Below are 21,586 nucleotides of genomic sequence, written 5' to 3'. Positions count from 1 at the left end.
CCCAGGTGGGCGGCGTCCTGCCCTGGCCATCAGCTGAGCTGATGTGGGCACCAGATTTTGTGGCTTTAAGTTGACCACAAAGGCAGGGAAAGAGTCTAAGCAGAAAGAGTCTTGGGCTTCAGCAGGAAGCTGCCTGGACCCAGGGGCATCTCTCGGTTCCCCAACCCACTTGGATCCAGGGATGGCTCCTCCTGCAGAAGGGGAGGCTCACTTAGAGCCCCAGGCAGACACAGCAGGAGGGCCGTGGAGGTCATCCTGTGTGCCTGGCATCAGGGCTGTAGAGTACAGCTGTGCGGGGTCCCAGCAGACAGGCAGGGAAGGCAGGTGTGGCTGTATTGGGGGCAGAGGTGCCTGCCTTCACAACCCCAAAGACAGCTCTGCCTGTCACCAAGGGGCTCTGTCAACCACATCTGAAACACCTTCTTGGTGTGTCCATGGAGAATGCTGCCTGCCTGGGCCTTTGACCCACCACCCTACTGTCGCTCACCTCCTCTTCCACCTTCCAGGCATAGCACCAACTCCCCCGCCCCCACTTTAGGTGTCCATCCTGACATGCCCAGTATCCCTCCAGGACTCCAGGATACCGCCCAGCTCTAGACCCTGCCTGGCCAGCCCCAGCCTTTCTGCAGGTTCAGAAAGAAGCTCATTCTTGGCTCAGACGTGAGCCTATGACCCACTCCAGTCAATGGGATGTGCAGAGAGGGGGCTCTGGGGACTGTCCCAGCTCTCAGGTGTCAAGAGGAAGCCACTGTGTCCTTGCTTCTGGCGCTGCTGTGTCTGGAGGGGGCCCGTGGCCAGCACCGAGGGTGATGCTGATGCAGGGGTGGGGCAGACAGATGGAGGGGATGGGGCCCGTCAGAGCATTGTTCAGCTGCTGAATCAGCCTGCAACCTGTTTTGTCCCTGAAACCCACCCTGCTTCTGGAACTCTAGTGCAATAATACACTTCCTTATTGTTCAAGCTGGTTTTACTGAGTCTGCTTCTTGCAATGAAACACACCTGACTTTATGCCTTACTTTTTAGGCGGTCTTGATCTCAGTCATCTGAGGGCTGCTTTGGCTTATTAAGTACCACCGTTGATGCTGCTGCTGCTGCTGCTAAGTTACTTCAGTCGTGTCCAACTCTGGGCGACCCCATAGACGGCCTCCTACCAGCCTCCCCCGTCCCTGGGATTCTCCAGGCAAGAATACTGGAGTGGGTTGCCATTTCCTTCTCCAAGGCATGAAAGTGAACAGTGAAAGTGAAGTCACTCAGTTGTGTCCGACTCTTAGTGAGCTCATGGACTGCAGCCTACCAGGCTCCTCCGTCCATGGGATTTTCCAGGCAAGAGTACTGGAGTGGGGTGCCATTGCCTTCTACCCTTGATGCAGAGGGTCTCAAATTTAACTTACATTAGGATCACCTGGAGTGACTGTGAAAATGAAGTCTCCTGGGATGGGGACCTGAGAGGCAGAATTTAAGGGGCATCAAAAGACCCCCCTCAATGGTTGCTATAAGTCACATTCTAACCCAATATTTTAAAATATTAGAAATAATGACAAAATCCATGTGAGCAAAGTATCAAAACTTTAAATAAAGATGAGATCACCATTACTCATGTCTCCCTCTGGGTCAGGCTTCAGAGCCCCCGTGGCTGGCTCCTTCCCCAAGTTGGGATTAGAAGGGCAGGCAGGCCCCAGCCTGCATTAATCAACTACCAACCTGCCCTTTCCACCATGTGATGCTGGGGGGCTGGGGGTGGGCTAAGGCCACACTGTGGGAAACAGGACCCCAAAGCAGTCTCAAGTCATGCACAGGCAGGCTTCCCATGGATCAGGCCTTCCCTACAGGTGGGGTCAGCTTGGCAGGTGGGCTGCCTAAATCAACTCCTCCCTGGAGAGACAGGCTTTGGGAAATGGGGCACTGTCTTAATTTGGTTCCCCCAGAGGGTGTCTGGTCAAGGCCAGGACACAGGGCAGGGGAGTGGGAGGGAGGGAACCAGCAGCAGCAGCTGTCCACCCAGGGTCAAAGAGGTGGGAGGACACGGATTTATGTGGCAGCTCCTGTCCCTTCCTGCGGCGTTGCTCCAGGGACCCTCACCCCACCTGCGTCCTCCCTGGCAGGCGCAGAGGAAACACACATGAGGGTAGTGAAAACTGACGGTCGCAAGCCAGCTGGCATGCACAGAAGCTGGGACAAGGGGATGTGGGTGTGGCTGGGAGTGGGTGGGGTGCAAGGACAGCTGCCCACTGAGCAGAGAGAGACTGGATGGACCCCCACCAGGCTGGATGGACTCCGTACTCTTCGATGGGGCTCCCTCCACTTGGCCAAGGGCTCCTCAGAGTCCTGGAGTCCTGGGAGATGCCTCTGATTACTTGCAAGCTCTGACTCCAGGTCACTGTTTTTAATCTTTGCCGACCTTTGTCAGAAATCAGGATGGTGGCCACCTTGTGAGAATTGAGAAGACAAGTTCTCCAGGTAAAGCCATTAATTATCCTGTGTGCAGAGCCAGGCAGCTAAATCCCCAGTTCCTGGCTGGGCCAAGTGCAAGCCTAGGCCAGGTGGCCCCAGAGGCGCTCTCTTGTGGCGGGGGAGCAGCCACCTGGTGTACCACCTGTGCCCAGCAGTACTGGGTGCGTCAAACGTGCTTTCATCCAAACCCAGGAACAACCCCCGTGGCAGCTTTCTGCAGAGGAAGCGACCCAGGGAGGCTGAGAACCCACAAAGGGTGGTGGTGGGGCTGGGGTAGAGCAGTCCTCCCAACTCCAGTCTAGGCCCCTCTTCACTGCACCGCCCTACCTTGCTCACTTCTGCCCTGTTATCTGGCTGGTCACACCCTGCCATCTCCTGGCATGCCCATCTAGCAGCCTGGCCATGCCATGGGCGATGGCCATAGGAAAGGAGGCTATAGAAGGGTGGCCCACGGGCCTCCAGTTTGTGGGGAGAAACCAAGACAGAGGTGGCTCTTGAGGGCTGGGCACTGAGGGAAGCCCAGGAAGACCCAGATCTGGCTCCTGCCCAGGGGCGCGGCATCAGCCACACAGCTGCAAGGCGGGCTCTTGCTGTGGGGGTCAGACCTGGTCACGATAGCAGTTTGTTTCCTGCACCCGGTTCTCTGAAGGATTCTTGATGAAGTCAGAAAAGGAAGGTTTTCATAGACTTTCTCTGAAGTGCCCCAGACCCCAAGGCTGTAGGAAAACACGGACCCTCACTGGTGACCTCAGGACTGCTGGCTAAAGAGCCAGATAAGCTCCCCACCCAGAGAAATGGCCACATTGAAAAATGAAGATGTCCAGGGTCTCCCCTGTGGTCTAGTGGCTACGACTCCCTCCTCCCAATGCAGGGGGCCCAGTTCAATTTCTTGTCAGGGAACTTGAACACACATGCCGCTACTAAGACCTGGTGCAGCCAAATAAATACATTTTAAAAGCATTAAAAAAAAAATATATATATATATATATGTTCAGTGTGGGTGAGGGTGCTGGTAAACAGGTCATGTGACATTTCAGCCATAATGACCCAGAGCCATAAACAGACCCAGCAATCCCTACATGCATATTGGTATACCAGAGGATGTTTCCTACGTGAACGTCACAGTGCAACAGTGAAAGTCAGAAGTGGTTACCAAGCCCACCCGAAAGAAGCATATGCACATGTAATGATTTTCTCCACTTTCAGGGTTTTCCTGCTAAACCTCCCCAAGCACTAGATTCCATCGCCCAGGGTCTGACCACAGTAAAACAGGAATAGCGGTCAGGTTGCGGGGCATGCACTCTGCACTGGGCACGCCTGCATCTCAGCGCCCCTGCTGCCCACTCTCAGGCCTGTGCCCAGGCCCAGCCTCCGTCAGAAGCACCGTGGACCTCCTGTGAACTCACGAGTCACCTGTCCTTCCATCACAGCAGTTCAGCATATTTACCTGTGGTTTACCTGTTCCCTGGTCTCTCTCCCCCGGGGCAGGGAGTGTCCATCTGTTCCCCACCAAGTCCCCAGGGCCTCGAAAGGCCCACACCCTCAAAGAGTATTTGTGGAACGACTGGGTGACCTTGTTTAACCTTTATGCCACTCTCTGAGAGGTTTCATTATTCTCGTTTCATCTTCACCTTCCTTTCTCTTATCTGCGTGTTTGGATTTATCATTTTATCTTAGCATGTTAAGTTGGGGAAAATAGCAGTTATTTCTGACTGTGCACTTGCAGGGTATGATCAGGACGGCTGCCCCATGCCAGGCCGTGACTTCTCAGCCCATCCCTCCACCTCCCTGCCGGCTCTGGTCTTAGGCCCCGGGGCCGTTCCCAGCTCAGAAGGCCCGTGGGCAGCACAAACTGGGCCACGAGGAAGGCATGTGACCTGGCCGGGCCAGTCACGATCCTTTTCTGGGATGTTTTGAACTAGACCAGAAAAGGGGACTTTCTCTTTGCTCTGCTCAGGAGGCTCCCTCAGAGCTACCCAGGGCCGTCTGCTCTGAGAGGCGAGAGGGTTTGCTCTGAGCGTGTGCTGGCTGGACCAGGGCCCCTGAGGCCAGTCCCACCCCGTCCTTCCTGAAGCCTGTTATTGAGCCAACACACCTGGGTCCTGCCTGAGCTCTAGGATAGGGTCTCTGCCACCTGCAAGCCTGGCACCCTTACTGCACACCCTGGCCTCCGCTGCCCCTGGCCCCTGGCCACGCACACCGGGAGTTGTGTTGGGAACAGCTGGCGGCAGCCGCGCTCTGTGCCTGACAGGATGAGAACAACCCGCCCACGGCGGCTCCACACCCGGGGCAGGCCCAGCTGGGCCATCTCAAGCCCACACACATCCCCCACTGAAATGGGTGTTTATTACCCCTGGAACAGGGGCATCCGCAGGCCTTCTCCTGCAGGGGGCCTGGTGCCATCACTCCCGACAAAGTCTACCTCCTGCATGGCCCGTCAGATACCCACGTGGACCCTCCTGCCTGAAGCGCCTCTCTGCCTTAGAATCTGCTGAGAAGGCTTCCTGAGTCAGGGGGACGCCCTGCTGCACCCCCATGACAGTCCCATGGCAGCTGCTCACGTGTTCAAGGAGGCAGGTGCCCCTTGACTCATGGCTGTGGCTTCCTGTGCCCGCTTGTCCTGGGGTACGAGTGTGCAGGACTCACACACGGGGTCTGCCAACACTGCTTTTCTGTGTTGCCCTTGAATGAGCAGCTGACAGAGGACCACCCTCATCCACAGAGAAAACCCTACCGGTTCCCCATTTGTGCCTCAAATATCCCTTGAACGCTCCCTCCTTCCCCCAAGGCCACTAACAGAAGATGAGGCAGGAGGCAGGGAGGGTGTGCTGGAGACGGGGCTCCCCCGCCAGGCTCCCCAGATCCCCCTTCGTCTTCTCTGTCTTTCAGTCTGTTCAGAGTGTATCTGGGGGTGTCCCCCACTGTCCTCGGTCTGTGGCCCTCTTGTGGGGGGCTCCCCATGGAGGTGACAGACCTCAGAGCTGATTTCACAGAGAGGAAGAACCATGCCCTGGCCAGGTTCTTGGCTGTTTCTGCCCAGGTCATCTCATTTCTGGGACTGCAGGAGTCTGAGGGGGATGTGACCCCCAAAGGCCTTTTCCTGCCAAGAGGCCAGCCTATCAGGGGTCTGTCGGGAGCGTTGTGTGGCTGGCCTTCCCTCCTGCCTGTGGGGCTGGTCTGGGAGCAGCTCTGAGGCTGGACGGAGCTGGAGCCAGTTCTGCCTTAGCTCTGCGGGATAGCTGGGCTTTCTTGACAAAGATGAGGGGACGCTGCCTCCTCCCTGGTCTGCCCTGGGGAAGCCAGAAGACAAAGGTGGCCATGCCTGGTCCCCCAGTCAGCCCCACCCCCTCCTCTTGTGTAAGAGACGAAACCTCAGCTCATGAAGGGGGCAAACCCACGCCCAGGCCCGGGGATGCGTCACTGTCCCCACATTCCTGCGTGGGCCCAGGCCAGCTGGGGATTGATGAGCCCCTGGAGCTAGCGTGTGGGGTGCTGACCAGTGCTCCCCACCCTTCACAGACCTCTCCCTGACCCCAGTAACGGTCTGCTTGATACCCCGGCTCAGGATGGGCCAAAGTCCAGAGACGGCCCCCCTCCCACCCACACCCTGGAGTCTGGACACAGGTGTTGGGGGAGGGGAGGATATGGGCAGGATCTGAAGGCAGTGGGCGGAACACAGATGCTCACCGCAGGGCCGGCCGGTCATTTCCCACCCGTGTGGGGCACTTCACCTGTGACCCCCCACGGAATCCTCACACCAGGCCCAGGCAGCAGACCTCATCTGAACTGAGGCCCAGAGACGGACAGCAACTCCCCACCCGAACACACAGCGTGTAGGTGTGGGCTGGTTTCTCACCAGGCTGCCACACACTCCGCACAATGGAATAGGATTCTCCGGAAAGAGGAATGACGAGCCCTGAAAGCATCATGCTCAGTGAAGGAGCCAGACACAAAGGCAGCGCATCACAGCATCCCATTGATGTGAACTGTCCAGAGTGGGCAGATGGTGAGACAGGGGGAGACGAGGGTGGGTGAGGGTGACTGCTGAGGGGAACAGGGGTTCTTTTAGGGGAGATGAAAGTGTTCTAAAATTAGACAGCAGTGACAGTTGCACAGCTCTGTGACCAGACTAAAAGCCACTGCAATTGGGCACCTTGCATGGGTGAGCTGTATACTATGTGAGTTATCTCAAGAAAGCTGTTTTTAAATCAAAGCAGACCCGGAATTAAGGCCCCTTCTGAACCAGTCACCCCTGGCTCCCAGGAGAGGGGGCAGGTAAGGGCCGGGGTCCAGCCTCTCCCCACCATAGTGGGTGGGGCAGGCAGCCGTGGGTCTGGAGGCTTGGGGAAGGGAGTTCCATGTGGCCAGTCCATGCAGAGAGGCAGGGCCAGGGTGCAGGCGGGTGGGAGGAAGACCTGAAATAGCTCTCAGAACCTGAAACTCCGGGGAGAAGCTGAGGGCAGTGTTGTGGCCGCGAATGGGGAACTGGGCTGCTCCGAGGGAAAGGAGAAGTTCTATTTGGGGGTCGTCGGAGTGAAGCGGCAGGGGAGGGTGGCAGAGATGGACAAGTAAGGATTCTCACACAGGGACACTCACAGTTCCAGAGCCCCTAGGCACCACTCACTAGTTTGTTTGTGGAAGGACCCCGAAAGAGTAGGGGGGAGTTCCATTCCTCAGATCTGAAACCAGGGTGAGGGCCGGGGGAGAGACCAGTACAGCCCCAGAGGACAAGGGTGCCACCCTTTTCCATCTGTAAAGGGGCAGGCTCTGTGCCAGGCTCCAAGGGTACACGGCAGGTGCTGTGTACTCGGATGGGCTGTGAAAGGGTGGAGCCTTGAGTGCGGAGACTGTTTGAAAACTGCAGAGAAGGTGTGAAATGAGAAGTCAGAAAGCCCTGGTTTGGGAAGGCGCTTCAGACTGGGGATTGCACCCCTGTCCTGGGTGAAACCAGAAGTCTGCTGCCTGGGGCTTCTGCAGAAACCTGCTTTTCCTTACACGAAGGGGCTGGTCCAGTTTTGTCCTCTGCATCTTCTCTCTTCCTCTTTCTTCTTGCTTGGGAGGCAGACGTGATGCCTGGAGGTGGTACAGCCACTTTGCAGCTAGGAAGCCACTAGTAAGTGGAGGTGGAATAGAAAGAGCAAAGCAGCCTGTGTCCCGGATGGCCACACCAGCCTCGACCACCTGCTTCTGAGCTTCTGTTACGTGGACAAAGACAAACAAACCCTGTTTCTACTGCTGTTGGGTTTTCTGCTATTTGTAGTTGAATGCAATCCTGTTGGAGACAGAGTTGAAATCCTTCATGGGGAGGGTTGCCAGATTTAGGAAATAAAAATACAGATGCTCAGTTAAATTTGAATTTTAGATAAGCAGTGAATAGTTTTCAGTATAAGTGTCTCCCAGGAATTATTTGGGACATACTTATATGAAAATATTGTTTATCTGAAATTTGACTTTTCATGGATGAAGTAACGGATCCCAGAGAGCTTTCACATATTGTCTGAGAGCTTGTCCTGAACGGTGAGGGGGTGGGGATGTAGCTGTATCCTCGTGCTCTGGGGACGCTAGGGCTTCCTAATTCCGTTGTTGTTCAGTCCAACTCTTTGCCACCCCATGAACTGCAGCACGCTAGGCTTCCCTCTCCCTCACCACCTCCTGGCATTTGGTCAAGTTCATGGCCATTGAGTCGATGATGCCATCCAACCATCTCATCCTCTGCCACTCTCTTCGCCTTTTGCCCTCAATGTTTCCTAGCATCAGGGTCTTTTCCAATGAAGGGCTTCCTAAAATCTGCCATAAAACCATGTACAAAGGAGACTCGTCGCCCAGGACAGAGCAATCCAAACCAAGTGTGGTCCGAAGACAAGACTCAAAGAGAAAGAGATGGTCGGTGGTGGAAGCCTCTGCCCCAGTTTTATGTGGCCATGACATTTTCATCCCATTTGACTAAAGTGCCATCTGTGGATGAGGGGACAGTTGTTCCCCATGGACAGCATGTGACCACCAACCCGGACTAGCCCCGGGGGCACTGTGTTGTGAGCGATGTCGAGGCTTCATCCACGCTCCGCAGAAAGTTTCTGGGATCGATGAGCCACACCTGCCTCGAGCTGAGAGAGGGGCGCAGGCTCCCACGTGACCTGCAACCAGGTCAGCAAGGGGGCCAAGCTGCCGAAGGTCCACATGCCAGGACTGAAACATGTCCAGGTTCCAGGACCCACCTTTCAGGGGGTGACACTCACTGGGCCCCACGGAGCATGGTTGCCCTCAGCATCCCCTTCAGTCCTGGGGGCACCTGGCAGAGCCTAATGTCACAACAGCAGGCAGTCTGGTCTGGTCTGTGGCTGGAGTCTTCCCAATCGGCACGCGTCTAAGATTCTCCGGAGACCTGGCCGAAGGAGCGTGAGGGAGGTCTGGGGTCCTTGCCTCCCAGGCCTGTGGTCTGCCCCCCACTCGCCTCTCCTCTCCTGAGCCCCTCCTCCAGTGAACAGTCAGTCTCTTCCGCAGGCTGGACGCTCTGGAGGCTCTGCCTCAGGGCATAAAGACCCAGCCAGACTCCTCTCCTCCTCACCTTCCTCTCGTGGAAACGCCGGTCTCGTGTCCCTGTGCCCAGTCAGGCTTCCATGGTCAGTGGGCATCCCATGACGGGCCTGGATGTCTTTCTGTTGACGCTGATTGGGCCCCAGACACTGTAAGCTGGGTGTTAACTTTCAGGAAACTGACAAGTTGCAAACCATTTATGCTCATAGTGAAGACTGTGCTTCACCAACTGTGTTTAGGGGTCTCAGGGCAGCATTCTCTCTTCTTGGGATGGAATGTCACCCACATCCTCCCTTGAGTTGCCTTTGCCTCCCAGCTGGCTACCTCAGCAATGACACAAACACAGACACACTCTTCATACAAGAGTGGTGCTTTTAACTTTTCAAGAGTTTGCTTTCACCTGCCTTCCAGCTTCCTTCGTTTTCTCCCCATCCACCCACCCGTCTGCCGTCCATCCATGCACATCAGCAGTGGAATTCCAAAGTGAGCCGAGCTGAGTCATTTAATAACACGCTTATTTGAGGTCAAGCTGACAAATGTCAGTCTGTTGTTCAGTCACTAAGTCGTGTCTGACCCTTTGTGACCCCATGGACTGCAGCACGCAGGCTTCCCTGTCTGGGCCTGGACAGTTTGGTTTTGGGTCAACACTTCCACTAACCAAAGTGTTAAACCTGCAACTGCAGCCTCAGGGTTTCCATGAAAATAAGCCCCGACCATAAGTGCAGCATAAAACATATGACACGCTAGACCACATTACCCGTTAGACGCTAAACACAATGTTAGATGTTGCGACCCGGCCTGTTGGCACCATTGCCCAGGCTTAGGAAGATGCTGGTGAAATCACGAACAGGCCCCAAGATCTCTGCTCTTTGAAATAAACGGCTTTTGCTTTAGTCTCCCAGGCCGCCCTGAGTCTCAAAAGTCTGACTCAAGAGTGAATGATTACGAAATACGAAGATGTAGAGAAAAAGAATTCTTGTTGGGCTTGGAAACTGGTTACAATTTAGACTATAAACCAGCCATGGAGCAGAGTCACTGAACTCCCACTTCCCTGCAAAATCTGGATAAAGGTCCAATACAGATGAGCTTCACCGGTGGCTCAGTGGTAAAGAACCCGCCTGCCAATTCAGGAGAGGCACGTTCGATCCCTGGGTTGGGAAGATCCCCTGAAGAAGAAAATGGCAACCCACTCCAGTATTCTTGCCTGGGAAATCCCATGGTCAGAGAAGCTGGGTGGGCTACTGTCCATAAGGTCACAAAAAGTCTAACATGACTGAGCACACACACACTCACGCTGACACACAATCTGAAGTTGTTTCCAAGACCTCCACTAGGTGAAAACTCCATATACAAGCATGTAGATCCCAGACCAGGTGGAAACCAGAAGGCTTATGATGTTCGAAACTTCACCTTGATGCCAACCAATCTGAGAATGGTTCACCAGCTGTGCAGACACCCTGCAGCCCCTCCCTCACCTGGCCTCTGAAACCCCCTCCCTGAAAGCCATCGACAAGTCTGGGTCTTCTGAGCTTGAGCTGCTCACTCTCCTTGCTTGCCATCTTTAATAAACAGGGTACTTTCTTTCATCACAACGTGGCATCAGGGGATGGGCTCTGCAGCCTGTGGGCACGGGGACCCAAGTTTGGCTCAGTAACAGTGGCAGCGAGATGCCCACCCGGAGGCCCCAGTCGGGCTTTCTTCCGAGGGCACAGGGCACCTGCTCGCTACCGCACATCTCCCACGTGTTAGCCAGCAGGAGTGTTAAGGTCACTCATTTCGTGGCCAGCGTGTGGGGTGAAGCCAGCTGTCACCTTCTGAAGCTTCTGTAGCGGCAACAGTCCCTGTCATACCCAACACAAAAGCAGCAGCCCAGGGCTGGTGTGACTGAGCTGGGTGAGGCCGCTTTGTGAGAAACAGCATCTCACAGGGGACTTGATTGTTCAAAAACATTTTAGGGAACGTGCGAGCCAAAAGTCACAGAGCCAGCCTCAGAGCCCCTGGCTTGGAAGCCAGACCCTGGCATCCAGGTCATGGCAGGGCCATGGGAGTGAAATGGGGTGCTCACACGTCTCCTTTGTGGGAACAGGGAAAGCTCGGCCGATGTGCAACTACTATTACAAATGCCGCCTCCCCCCGGGGCCCTGTCTTGACTGCAATGGCCCATCGGCACACCCTCTGCAGCGGGGGCTGTACCACCAGGCCCGGGCTCCAGCACGGCCTGTCATGTATTCCTGGCCTTGCTGAGGGGTGCATGGGTGTGTCTGCTCAGTAGTGCAGTCTCCTGACTTCCCCAGGACTGGCTATGGCCACCTCTGTGCGGTGCTGTATGAGGGAGGCCCGGGGGGTGGTACTCAGGCAACCAACGGGCAGATATGAAAGTCCCCTTGGCCACCTCTTCCTTCTAGCGTCATTGAGGGGCCGCTCAGAGTGCCATTTCTGGCTTCCTGGAGTGGGGTTTCCCAGCCTGAAGACCTCAAGCCTGCTGCTTGGTGGCCACACCACCAGGACTTTCCACCACCCAAGCCTCACATTGAAGGTCTGGAACAGAGCTTGAGTTGGGGAGGGGATGGTTCAGAGCGAGGGAGACCACACCAGCCTCTACTCTGTTCATCACAGCCAGACTCCCTGCCACAGCCTCACCTAGATGACCGCTGAGCCCACGTTCAGAAAAGGTCGGATCAGGTGGACTGAGGCCCCCACCGGCTCAGTGCTCAGTGCCAGTGTCCCGCCCCTGCCTCCCACCTCCACCCATGCTAGTTTCTATGGGTGGGGCCTCCCCAGTAGCCATGGGGATTCACAACCTACAGAAATGCCCAACATTGCACTGGACACGTGACTGTACAAAAGGCCTTTCTCGACAGGAGCTGCAAGGGGTCACCTCGCAGCCCCACCCTCCGGCTGCCAGGCTCAGGGGGCCACCAGGCAACATGGCCACGCCTGCGCTGATGCCAGGTTTTCTATCACTGTGGGGAGAAAAAGGAATATCGCAGAAGATACACATAACTCAGTACTTCTATGTAGCAATTTAAAACACAGACAATCACAACGTATCTGGGAAAGACACACACAGATAAAACAGTTCCTTGGACAGTTCCACAGGTGGGCGACTCCGGTGCTGACATGTGACACAGGTCCCATTTTACACTGAGGATTCCGAGCCGAGTTTGGGGGACAGACCTCGCAGGGCACCCAGAACTGGGTCCGGGACCTGCAGCCTGGCTTTCAGTGATCCCAGAGTGGGGGCAGGGGGGCAGCCTCTGGAGCAGGGGGCACTGGATCTACAAGCAACTCCTCTTTATGAAGAAGTGCAATGAGGGAGCAGCTCGGGGATGAAGTGACAGCTTGCTTCCCCTGCTTGGGATGGGGCTTTCCTGATGTGGGCAGATTATTTCATAATTTAAACAAAAGGTGGGTCGATGGCAGGAGCAGGCAACACGTCAGGGGCCCCCCGCGGATGCCAACCAGGCCGGTCCCTCTGTCTCCCAGGTCCTGCAGTCTCAGCAGCCTGTGCAGTAGAAACTGGACATGGCCTGCATGTGAAATGTTTCATATTCTGGCAGACAGAGAAATCGGCTTTAAATCTTCTGTTAAATCTGGTCTACCTGAAACGTTATCATTTTCACTTGTATTCAAGTTAGTGATTATTCAGGTATCTGTTGCATCCTGCTTTTGCCCAAAGACTTTGAAATCCCATGCCAGTCTGAACAGGCAGCCCCAGGGGGTGGCAGAGCCTCAGGGCCGCCTGGTTTCACCTGTGCTGAGGGTCGGGTCAGGGGCTCAGGGAGGTGCGTCGCCGTAGTGATGGGTGAGAAGTGGAGTCTGGACTGCGGACATTTGCCTGAAAGGGAGGCGGCTGGGGAGGGCAGGGCTGCAGGACCTCGTCCAGCTGTCTCTGGTCCCCGCGGGAGGGAGGGAAGCACCTGGCAGTTTCGGTTTCCACAGGAAGCTGCCTGCTCCTGTCTCCCTCCAGCCAGCTGTGCTCTCTGCCCTGCAGCTTCGAGTGGCAGCCCCCCTCTGGAGAGCCCCCCAGGTGGGGACAGCCCCTTGAGCTGCAGACGAGGAAGCCCGGGTCGAGGGGCCAGGGCTGAGCAGAGTCCCTCGTCTGGCCTCCTGGGCCTCAGAGGATGGAGCAGAGTGCGACGCACCTGGGGGCTGTGAAGTGGAACGATACTGTTCTGACTTGCAGTTTTTTGTCATCTGCTTTAGAATATCGTGTCCTGATCCTGGGTCTAGAAAACGCTGTGGTGGTGGAGGGGTGGAACGGTGTCTGTCAGTGCATCCGTCTGTCCAGCCTTTTGAGAAACAGGAGGGGAGAGGCAAAGGCCTTGTGCACGGAGCCTCCTGGGGAGGACGCCTCCTGGCCAGGTGGCTAAGGCACTGCCCGGCAGGAGTGGATGCGCAGTCAGCAGTAGGGCTGGGGTGGCGGGCAGTGTCCTGGGGAGGTGGGCCCTGGGACCCCTCAGTAAAGTGTGATCTCTCTGAGTTCCAGGGTCTGGGTGTTGGGGTTCCTGCAGATTCCCAGGTCTGGCTGTTGCCCTGCTCACAGCGAGGCTGGAACCCTAGACGTTTTGTCTTAAAAAGAGGACCCAGCTATGGGAAGACCCCCACAGCCCCATTCCCTGAGCTCTCTGAGGGGCCCTGTTGACCTGGAAGGCAAGCATCTCAGTGCCCCTCCTGCTTGACCTCCCTCCCACCATGCTGCCCTCTCCCAGGGCCTGTGAGGTCGGGGCTTTCCACGCACTCAAAATGCACCCCAATTTTGGAGGAAAGGAGGAAGCGCTGGGAGCTGAGGGCGGGTGAATCCCCACTTCCTTCTACAGGGCCCCTTCTTCACTCCCACCAGGGGCCTTGGCCAGGGATGGGGTACAGACGGGGGTCGCAGCCATGATCCTGCAAGGGTGAGGAAGGTAGGCCTGGACCTGGGGCTGGGCCGGGTGAGTGCTGGGGTCCTCCCCCTCCATCCTCAGGCTTTCGGGGGCTGGCTGCCATCCCCCACATCACAGATGAGGAGACAGGCCTGTGGGGTCCTGGGTGAGTGATGGAGTTAGTTTCCAGCCCGGCCCTCCCCTCCTAGTACTGACCTGGTCCAACCTGAGCAGACAGGTCTGGAGGGCACGTCTTCAGAGTGGCCTCCCTGACCCCTCGCCAGCCTGAGGGCCAGGCCTTGGGTCCCCGTCCACCAGGCCAAGGGCAGTGGTGACACTGGTCATGTTTCTAGGGCAACGACAGTCCATCAGTGTGGCTCCTGGGGCCATGAACGGACACGGCCCAACCCTCTGTTGCCTGATGTGTGTGCCTTTGTCCACCAGCTCCCCCAGGCTGTAAGACCCCCAGGTCATGAGCCCTGTGGAGCTTCCTCTCAGGAAGGGACCCCTTGCTGCACCCACAGAGTGAAAGCCAAAGTCAGAGTCCCCCTTGCCCCATGAGCCCTCAGTTGAATGGAGTGGCCCTCAGAAAGCCAGAGCTCACTTCAAGGGCAGGCATGAACCTGGGGCAGGCCTGGCCCACTTTTCTGAAAGTTGCAGAGCAGCAAGGAGCACAGGGCTTCACCCCGTGGCCCAGGGTGGGTGGCCCTCAGGCATCAGAGGGGGCGGTGCTCTGTTCAACTGTCAGCTGGAACGCCGGGAGCATATTCCCCGGGCTCCTTGGAGGGGAGACAGCAGACCCCACTGTGGGCTCTCAGAGGGATCAGCTCAGGGGCTGGGCTGCCAGGTGTGGCTCCCACACTGGAGTGCCATGGGGTCCCTTTCCTGGGGCCCCACCCAAGTGCTTTTCCTCCCGGGGAGGGTGTTGGGCAGATAGGGAGGCTCCAGCCCTGCTGGGGACTTGCTGTGTGACCTTGGGTAGGTTTCTTGGCCCCTCTGTTTTGTCTTCATGTGTGCAGCCAGGTCAATGTTGCCTTTGAAGGGTTACTGGGTAGAAGCCATGCCCAGGGCCAGGAAGGACTCTGGAATGGAGCAGCCCTCTCCTCTGCCCTCATCCTTCTTCCTCCTCCAGGGAGCAGACTGTCCTTGGGGAACAACCTTGGTGGTCCCTCCTCTGTCCCTGCGGTCACAGCCCTGAGCCTCTGCTGTCCGAGGAGCAGGCCTGCGATACACAACCGTCGTCACTCAAGGATCACTCAGCCCCCGGCAGTGCCACCCGAGCCCTCCCACCCAGAGCAGAGGTGGCCACATCTAAGGGATTTCCCACTCAGACGCTGGCTCAGGTGGGTGAGTCCGCATCTGACCCACCCCCCTCCCGCTTAGGAACTGGGGGAGGAGTGTGTGCACCCTGGGGTCTGACCCAGGCCTCCAGGGCTAGATAGGTGAGGTACGAATGGGCCTGGGTGGGCTCTGTGGCTGAGTAGGTGCTGCGATGGGGGTCAGCAAAAAGGTTCCTCCATTCCTGGGGCAGAGGATGGTTAGCGGGTCAGTGTTTCCTGGGCAACAGGACCCACCAGGATGGCAGGAGGTGCCTGTCTTCCCTGCAGTCAGCATCCCCCTCTGGCTGCTGTCCCTCCCCATCCCTCCCTGGTCCTTTCCTGGAAGCACTGCTTGGTTGGTGGTGGGGCACGGTGGACCAGGGAGCTCTTGTCACACAACAAACCTGCTGGCATGTGATCTCGGATGGCCAGCCTCCTCACCTGCTGTTTATAAGCCTGGGTGTTCTGTGGCTTGGCAGTCCCTTTCCCTTTCTGGGCCCTGTGCCCCCCTGTAAAGGACATGGGGAGAGAAGCCGGGAGGGCAGGTGGTCCAGCCCCGTCCACGTCTCTGGCCGCAGGGGAGGGAATGCTGGTGCCCATGGGGAGGGGCTGGGATGGGCTGCCCTGGTCTCATCCCCAGGCCTGGGTCCAACTCAGCCCTGGGGCCACATGCTGTCTGACCCCTGGCAGGTCACTCCAATCCCTGGGCCTCAGTTCCTATCTGACAGCAGCTGTGATCTAACACCTAGAGACCAACACAGCCACTCGCCAGGGCCCTTGTGCTGATCGGCGCACTCGTCTGCGGGTGGTCGAGTCGCCTGGACACGGGGTGCATTCGCCACCCAGTGCTGGGCACCCTGACAGCGCTGCTCCAGGTGCTGAGAGTGCCATGGCAGGCAGACAGCGGAGCCAGCACACCAGGGAGATAGGATGAATAGACACGGAGCCGTCTCCTTCGTCAAATAGGGTAATAAGTGAAGGGAAACAGCAGGAAAGGAGGACGGGGCACACATGTTGGGGGTGAGGGGAGGGTAACCAGAGCAAAGACTTGAAGAGGGGGTGGGAGGGGCCAAACGGAAGAGGAGCCCATGTGGAGGGAACAGTGCCAGGGCAGGAGTGTGTCTGGGGTGTTGGTGGGGTGGCCATGCACCAGCTTGATAGAGGGAGAGGGGTGGGCATGAGGGGGCAGGGGAAGCCCCCAGAGGGTGTGCACAGAGAGGAGAGGTGATTAGGCCTGACTTTTCTTGGGTTCAGTCTTGTGAACAACGGAATGGCAAATTGACTCCCCAAAGCCCCACAAGAAGAGCCTGTCAGCACCCCACCCCCAGAAGACCCTTGGATGGGGTCCCCATGGATGCCCCCTCCATTCTGGGCCACCCTTTGCCAGTCACTGTCTGCCCCAAGATGTCTGCCTGGCCTGGCTGTGCCGGTGGGACTATACGAGGGGTTTTAACACTGAGACGTTGATTAGCTCCATTGCAGCCCTACCTCTGGCCCCACTGCATGAATGAGCCCGAGCCCAGCAGTGGCCCCTCTTTTCCCGCCCTTGGCCTCTCCTCCACCACTGCAGTTGTGGAAGTGAAGATGTGAGAGGTTAACACCAATGCCTTTCTTCTCAGTCAAGACACTTGGAGAAGTGAAAGTCTTTGCCTCCTCTAGCTACCTGCCAAGGGACCACTTCCTTCAGGAAGCTGGCCTGGATTGCACCCTGTCCCCTGGGCATCACTCCTGCCCCCAGCTCTGTCTTCTGAAGTTTGGATTTGTTGTCTAATGGGTGGTGAGGACGTGGGTGTCCTCCGAAGTCTTGCCCCCAGGCTTGTGGGATGGGACAGTGTGGAAATGCAGGTCTCAGGGAAAGAGTGCTCCACGTTTACCCTGGGAGTAATGCACTCCTCCCAGAACCTGGGGTGGAGTGCAGCCCTCCCTCCCCAGACTCACGCTGGGTCCTGACATGGGGCATGGTGGGATGGGGGCGAGCTGCACCCCTGCTCCTATGTTCTGGAGGCTGGCCTGCAGCAGGTCTGGAGGCCCTAGGAGGTGGACATGGAGGGGACACACGGATGTTCGTCCTGCCGTCCTCTCTCCAGGGCTCTCCCACTCCGTTCCTCTCCTGGCCCCTCTCTCAGCCCATCCCCTCCTCCATTCCATCCCCTCAGGTCAAGGAGTGTCCCCCAGACTTCTGTGCTGGCCAGGCGACTCTGTTTGCTCTGTGTCAGTGGCTTCTCTTCAAACTGTCCACACTGCTGCCCAGTGGTCATGCGAGCAGTTTCCTGCTGGGACCAACTGATCTGGCAGGTGTCTAGGGCTCCCTCCACCGTAATGGGCCCCCACTCCCATCTGGCCCTGCATCCATCCTGTAGGGTCAGTAGAGCCGGGTCCAAGCCCACCTCTGCTCTTGCCTGCTGTGTTCCCCTCAGAACCTCAGTATCTTCTTCTGAGATGGCAGTCACAACCTCATATGGGGCTCGGCAGCCCTGAGCCGATATCCTGACACAGGAGCCCCCAGCACCATGTGGTCAACAAGAAGTGGAGATGGGCCTGGGGAAGGGAAGGAAGTCCTGCAGGATATGAGCAGGGCAGGGACAGGACAGCCATCCCACGTGAGGCAACGGTACAGAAGTCAAAGGACAAATCGCTCGCAGTACTTTGCACAGAGACGCAGATGGACGGTCACTGTGGGGCTCAGTCCTCAGTCCCACACTTCACAGAGGGGCTGTGGACTCTGCCGTCCGCCTAGGCACACACCAATCCCAGACACCCTGGGCCCTCCCAGTACGAACTCCCCAGTGTCCAAAGCTGACTGTCTCCTGACAGCCCTGAAAGCATGGCCAAGGACCTCGGCTGATCAGAAAGTGGCGTGGCTGGCGGGCAGTGGGGCAGAGAACATGCGGCATTCTAATAACCTGACTGGCCTCTTGCAGGGTTCAGCCCTTGAGGCTCCCTGACCCCCTTGGCAGCTGGAGGCCATGAGCCCAAGCCCTGGGCCTGACTGTGCTGGAGGCAGTTGTGCAGGCCATGGGCTCCTTTGCCCCAAACCTGCCGCCTGGAATGCAGACAGGATGGTTGGAGCTTGGTCACCTGGAATGGAGTGGCCCTAGATTCCAAAACCACTGTCCATATTAGAAGAGGAGGAGAGGCCGCATTAAGATGGTGGCAGAGGTGGGAGGGGTGAGGCCACAAGCCAAGGATGCCTGGAGCCCCCAGGAGCTGGAAGAGGCAGGCGAGACCCTTCCTCAGAGCCTCTGCAGGGAGCACAACCCTCCTGATTTCAGACTCTGGCCTCCAGAATCGGAAGGAGATTTCTGTTGTAATTCATCCATTTGTGGTGATTTGTTACAGCCTTCCCAGGAAATTAAAATAGCAGGGAGGGGCATTCCAGACAGAGAATGTTCCAGAGAAGTGCTTGTGGCTGGGGGATGGGGGGTGGGGAGTGAGGGGGCAGGGACAGGGGAGGGAGGGCAAGGCCACTTGTGACAGTGGTGACCTCTGAACCCCACCCCTGTGGCCAGGTGACCCAAGTTTTGCAGGATGGTGCCCTCCACAAAGCTGCCTCGCTTGGACCCTCCAGTGATGGGACACTCCTTGTCTCCCTGTCACTCCCCGTCACTCACCTGTCCCTCTCAGGTGACACTGAACAAGCCTGACTCAGCTTCCCCTTCAGGCACTGCCTCTGAGCCTCCTTTGCCCGAGGCACCACTGCCAATTTGTTGGCTCCACCTCTTGTTTGTGGGGTTCAGCTCCTAGCACACATGACTGGCACTATTTTTTTTGCCCGCACCTTGTGGCATGTGAGGTCGTAGCCCCTGCAGTGGAATATAGAGTCTTACCGCCAGGGAAGTTGGGCACCTAGTAAGCCTGAGTACAGTGAACACCCTCTAACCAGCACTATTCCTTTCTGTCTGCTGCCGTGGCCGCACACACCTCGGGGACGCACCAGTGGGGGTGGGTCTGTCCGCGGGTCTGTCGTCCGCCCCCCCTTGGCCCCGCCCCTGCTTCCTACCAGCAGGAGGGTGGCGCAGGGTTCACGCACGTTCTCAGACAGACAGACTCAGCTTTAGAAGATATTACTCACTATTCTTTTAGTGGTTTAGGTGCTACTAGACATTTGGAATCTCAAAGCTTTTCACAGACTCTTGGGAAGCCTGTAGGACAGACCCACTGACCCAAGGCCTGTCCTGGACCCCCTGGCTCCCATGGACTCCAGCACAGCCCCACCTGCCACTTCCCATGGCGGAGGTGTCCGGCACCTGGTGGCCTGGCATCTGCCCCTTTGGGGGGGCATGGTGAGCTGGATGTCTCCGCGCGTGTCTGTGTCTGTCCCATGGAGCCAGGTGATTTAGAGAAGATGGGCCATAAGTTCCTAAAAGCTGGAGTCCCAGGATGGGGACCCCATACCCAGGAAAGCCCCCAGCTCAACGCACGAGCCAAACACCCACTGCTTTCCCTTCTCTCCGTGAAGCCCCCCAGGAAGCTCCAGAGGCTCGCAGCCCAACACCTGGAGTGACATTGTGAGTTGAGTGGGTGCATCACGTTTCCCGGCCTCGGACCCCTTCCACGTGGACATGCCACCATCCATCTGAACATGGCCGCAGCTGGCAGCTCACACCCCCCACCCGCTACCCCTGCCCACCCCTGGCTTTGAGAAGCAGCTTCTTGACCCTTTCATGGAGCCGAAAGATGGGGCTTGACACACGAGGAACCTGAGGCCCAGGTAAAGAGGGACTGGTCCCAGGTGAGGAGCGACAAGTGGTCCCAGGACAGTGGGGGTCAGGCAGGGCCACCCTGGGGAAGGAGAGACAGCTGTGTGGTCACAGCTAGAGCTGGACGGGACCAGAGGCTGTGGTCAGCCTGAGGGCAGGGCAGCCATATCCCAGGCCAGTGACTGGAGCCTCCCTGGCAATGTCTTAGAATCACCCGCAGCACGCTAGTGACTGTGTGGAGAGGCGGGCCTTGCACACCCTGGGGCCCCAGTCCTGGATGTGCTGAGTGCCAGGTGGAGCTGGCCCTTGGGTCCCTGGCTGGGGCAGGTGGGGACCCGCTTAGGGCAGGTGGTCCCTCTGCAGGGGAGATGGACTGTCTGGGGTTGGGGTGCTGGGGTGACTCAGGCTTGTTGCACTCTGCAGGCTACTGCAATGAGACTTGTGGATCTGTGTTCCTAATCCATGGCCACGTGGCTATGTCTGGTAAGTGGGGCCTCCTGTGTGCAGCTCTGTGGGCCCCTGAGTCCCGGAGAGCCAGGCAGGTGATCCTGCAGCTTGGGCCCACAGCCTCCTACACCTACCGGTCAGCAGCCCCTGGAAGTCCTCCCTGTGGAACGACCTCTCCCTGGCACTGGCTCCACTGGTGGGAGCCCTGGCAGGTTGCTCCTCAGTGGGGGTGGAGCAGGTCCTGGACCACCACTCGCTCCTGGGGCCCTGGACCAGCCCCTCTCCATCTGGCCTCGGTTTCCTCCTCTGACCTCCAAGTCTTAGGGGTCCCCAGCGCTCTGCACACCACCTTTCTCACCGACTCCTGGGACCCTGCTCACTGAGCAGCCTCCACCTCCAGTGTCTGCCTCTGGGTGGGGCCCACCCGTAGGCCTGGCACCTGCTGGTCCTCCCCAGCCACCTGCCCCAGCTGCACAGGTCTGTGCCTGGCGGGAGGCTGTGCTGATGTTGGACATGAGTCAACAGGCTGGGAAGCACAGCAAGGAGATGTCACTGCCTCATGCCACCTGCTTAGCGCCACCCCCCCACCACAAACCGGTCCCATCCCCTTACCTGGGCCGCCCTTCCTGGGACCCCGTGGTGTTGAGCAGCTGGTGGATGCCAAGGGCCCACTGTCCAGCATGGGGGACACCCGGGACATGGAGCCAGAGTGTGGGTTCAGGAATCTGAATCCTGCTGAGGTGGGAGGTGGGCAGCCCCGTGGTGGGCAGGAGCGTGGAGCCTGGTGAGCCCCACACTCAGTGCCCTTCTCAACCTCGTGAGCCCTCGAGGGAAAGACACAGGCCTTGGCCAACCTGGGCTCCTCTGAACTGGAGGTCTCCGTCCCCCAGACTGCTTCAGGCCTTCTTGCAGCCGCCTGGGGAAGGGGCGGGCAGCCGCAGGGGCTCATGTGATGCGGGGCGGGCCTGGGGAGGCGCCGGTGGGGGAGGTCGCCTGCAGCCTGCGGCGAGGCAGCCAGCTGTGTCACCGTGATAGTGCGGCCGGCCAGGGAGCAGCCGTGCAGCTGTGCCCACTGCTTCCTCAACAGGAACCATCTGGGCCCGGCCCTGCCTGGTCTCCCCTCACGGCAATTCCGTTCTGACTTCCCAACAACTTCCTCCTCCAGCCCAGCCGGTGACACTCCACCCACCCTGGGCCTAGCCCTCTGGGCGTGCTTCCTTGACCTGGGGTGGTGGTGGGGGGCGGCGTGAGGGCGCAGATCAACAACAGA

At 58.0% G+C, this 21,586-nt stretch overlaps 1 protein-coding gene across 3 annotated transcripts in view; it reads right to left on the bottom strand.

Annotated features, from left to right (window-relative positions):
- Positions 1-21,323, bottom strand: part of CBFA2T3 (CBFA2/RUNX1 partner transcriptional co-repressor 3) — a 79,534-nt gene extending 58,211 nt beyond the window's left edge. Inside the window, exon 1 of one of the 3 annotated variants that reach the window (XM_055412938.2) lies at positions 20,929-21,323. In XM_055412938.2, coding sequence (XP_055268913.2) covers positions 20,929-21,265 — 337 coding nt within the window. In that variant the 5' untranslated portion in view covers positions 21,266-21,323. The remainder of the gene's footprint in view (positions 1-20,928) is intronic. The other 2 variants (XM_055412937.2, XM_055412939.2) reach the window with 2 other exon arrangements.
- Positions 21,324-21,586: the final 263 nt, after the last annotated feature.

This window comes from Moschus berezovskii, chromosome 22 (genome assembly GCF_049115385.1).
Source record: "Moschus berezovskii isolate FMDL1 chromosome 22, NW_MosBer_1.0, whole genome shotgun sequence".
NCBI classification, from domain to species: domain Eukaryota; kingdom Metazoa; phylum Chordata; class Mammalia; order Artiodactyla; family Moschidae; genus Moschus; species Moschus berezovskii.
The sequence above is the reverse complement of the archived record's forward strand: the minus strand, read 5'-3'. Positions and strand labels throughout refer to the sequence as shown.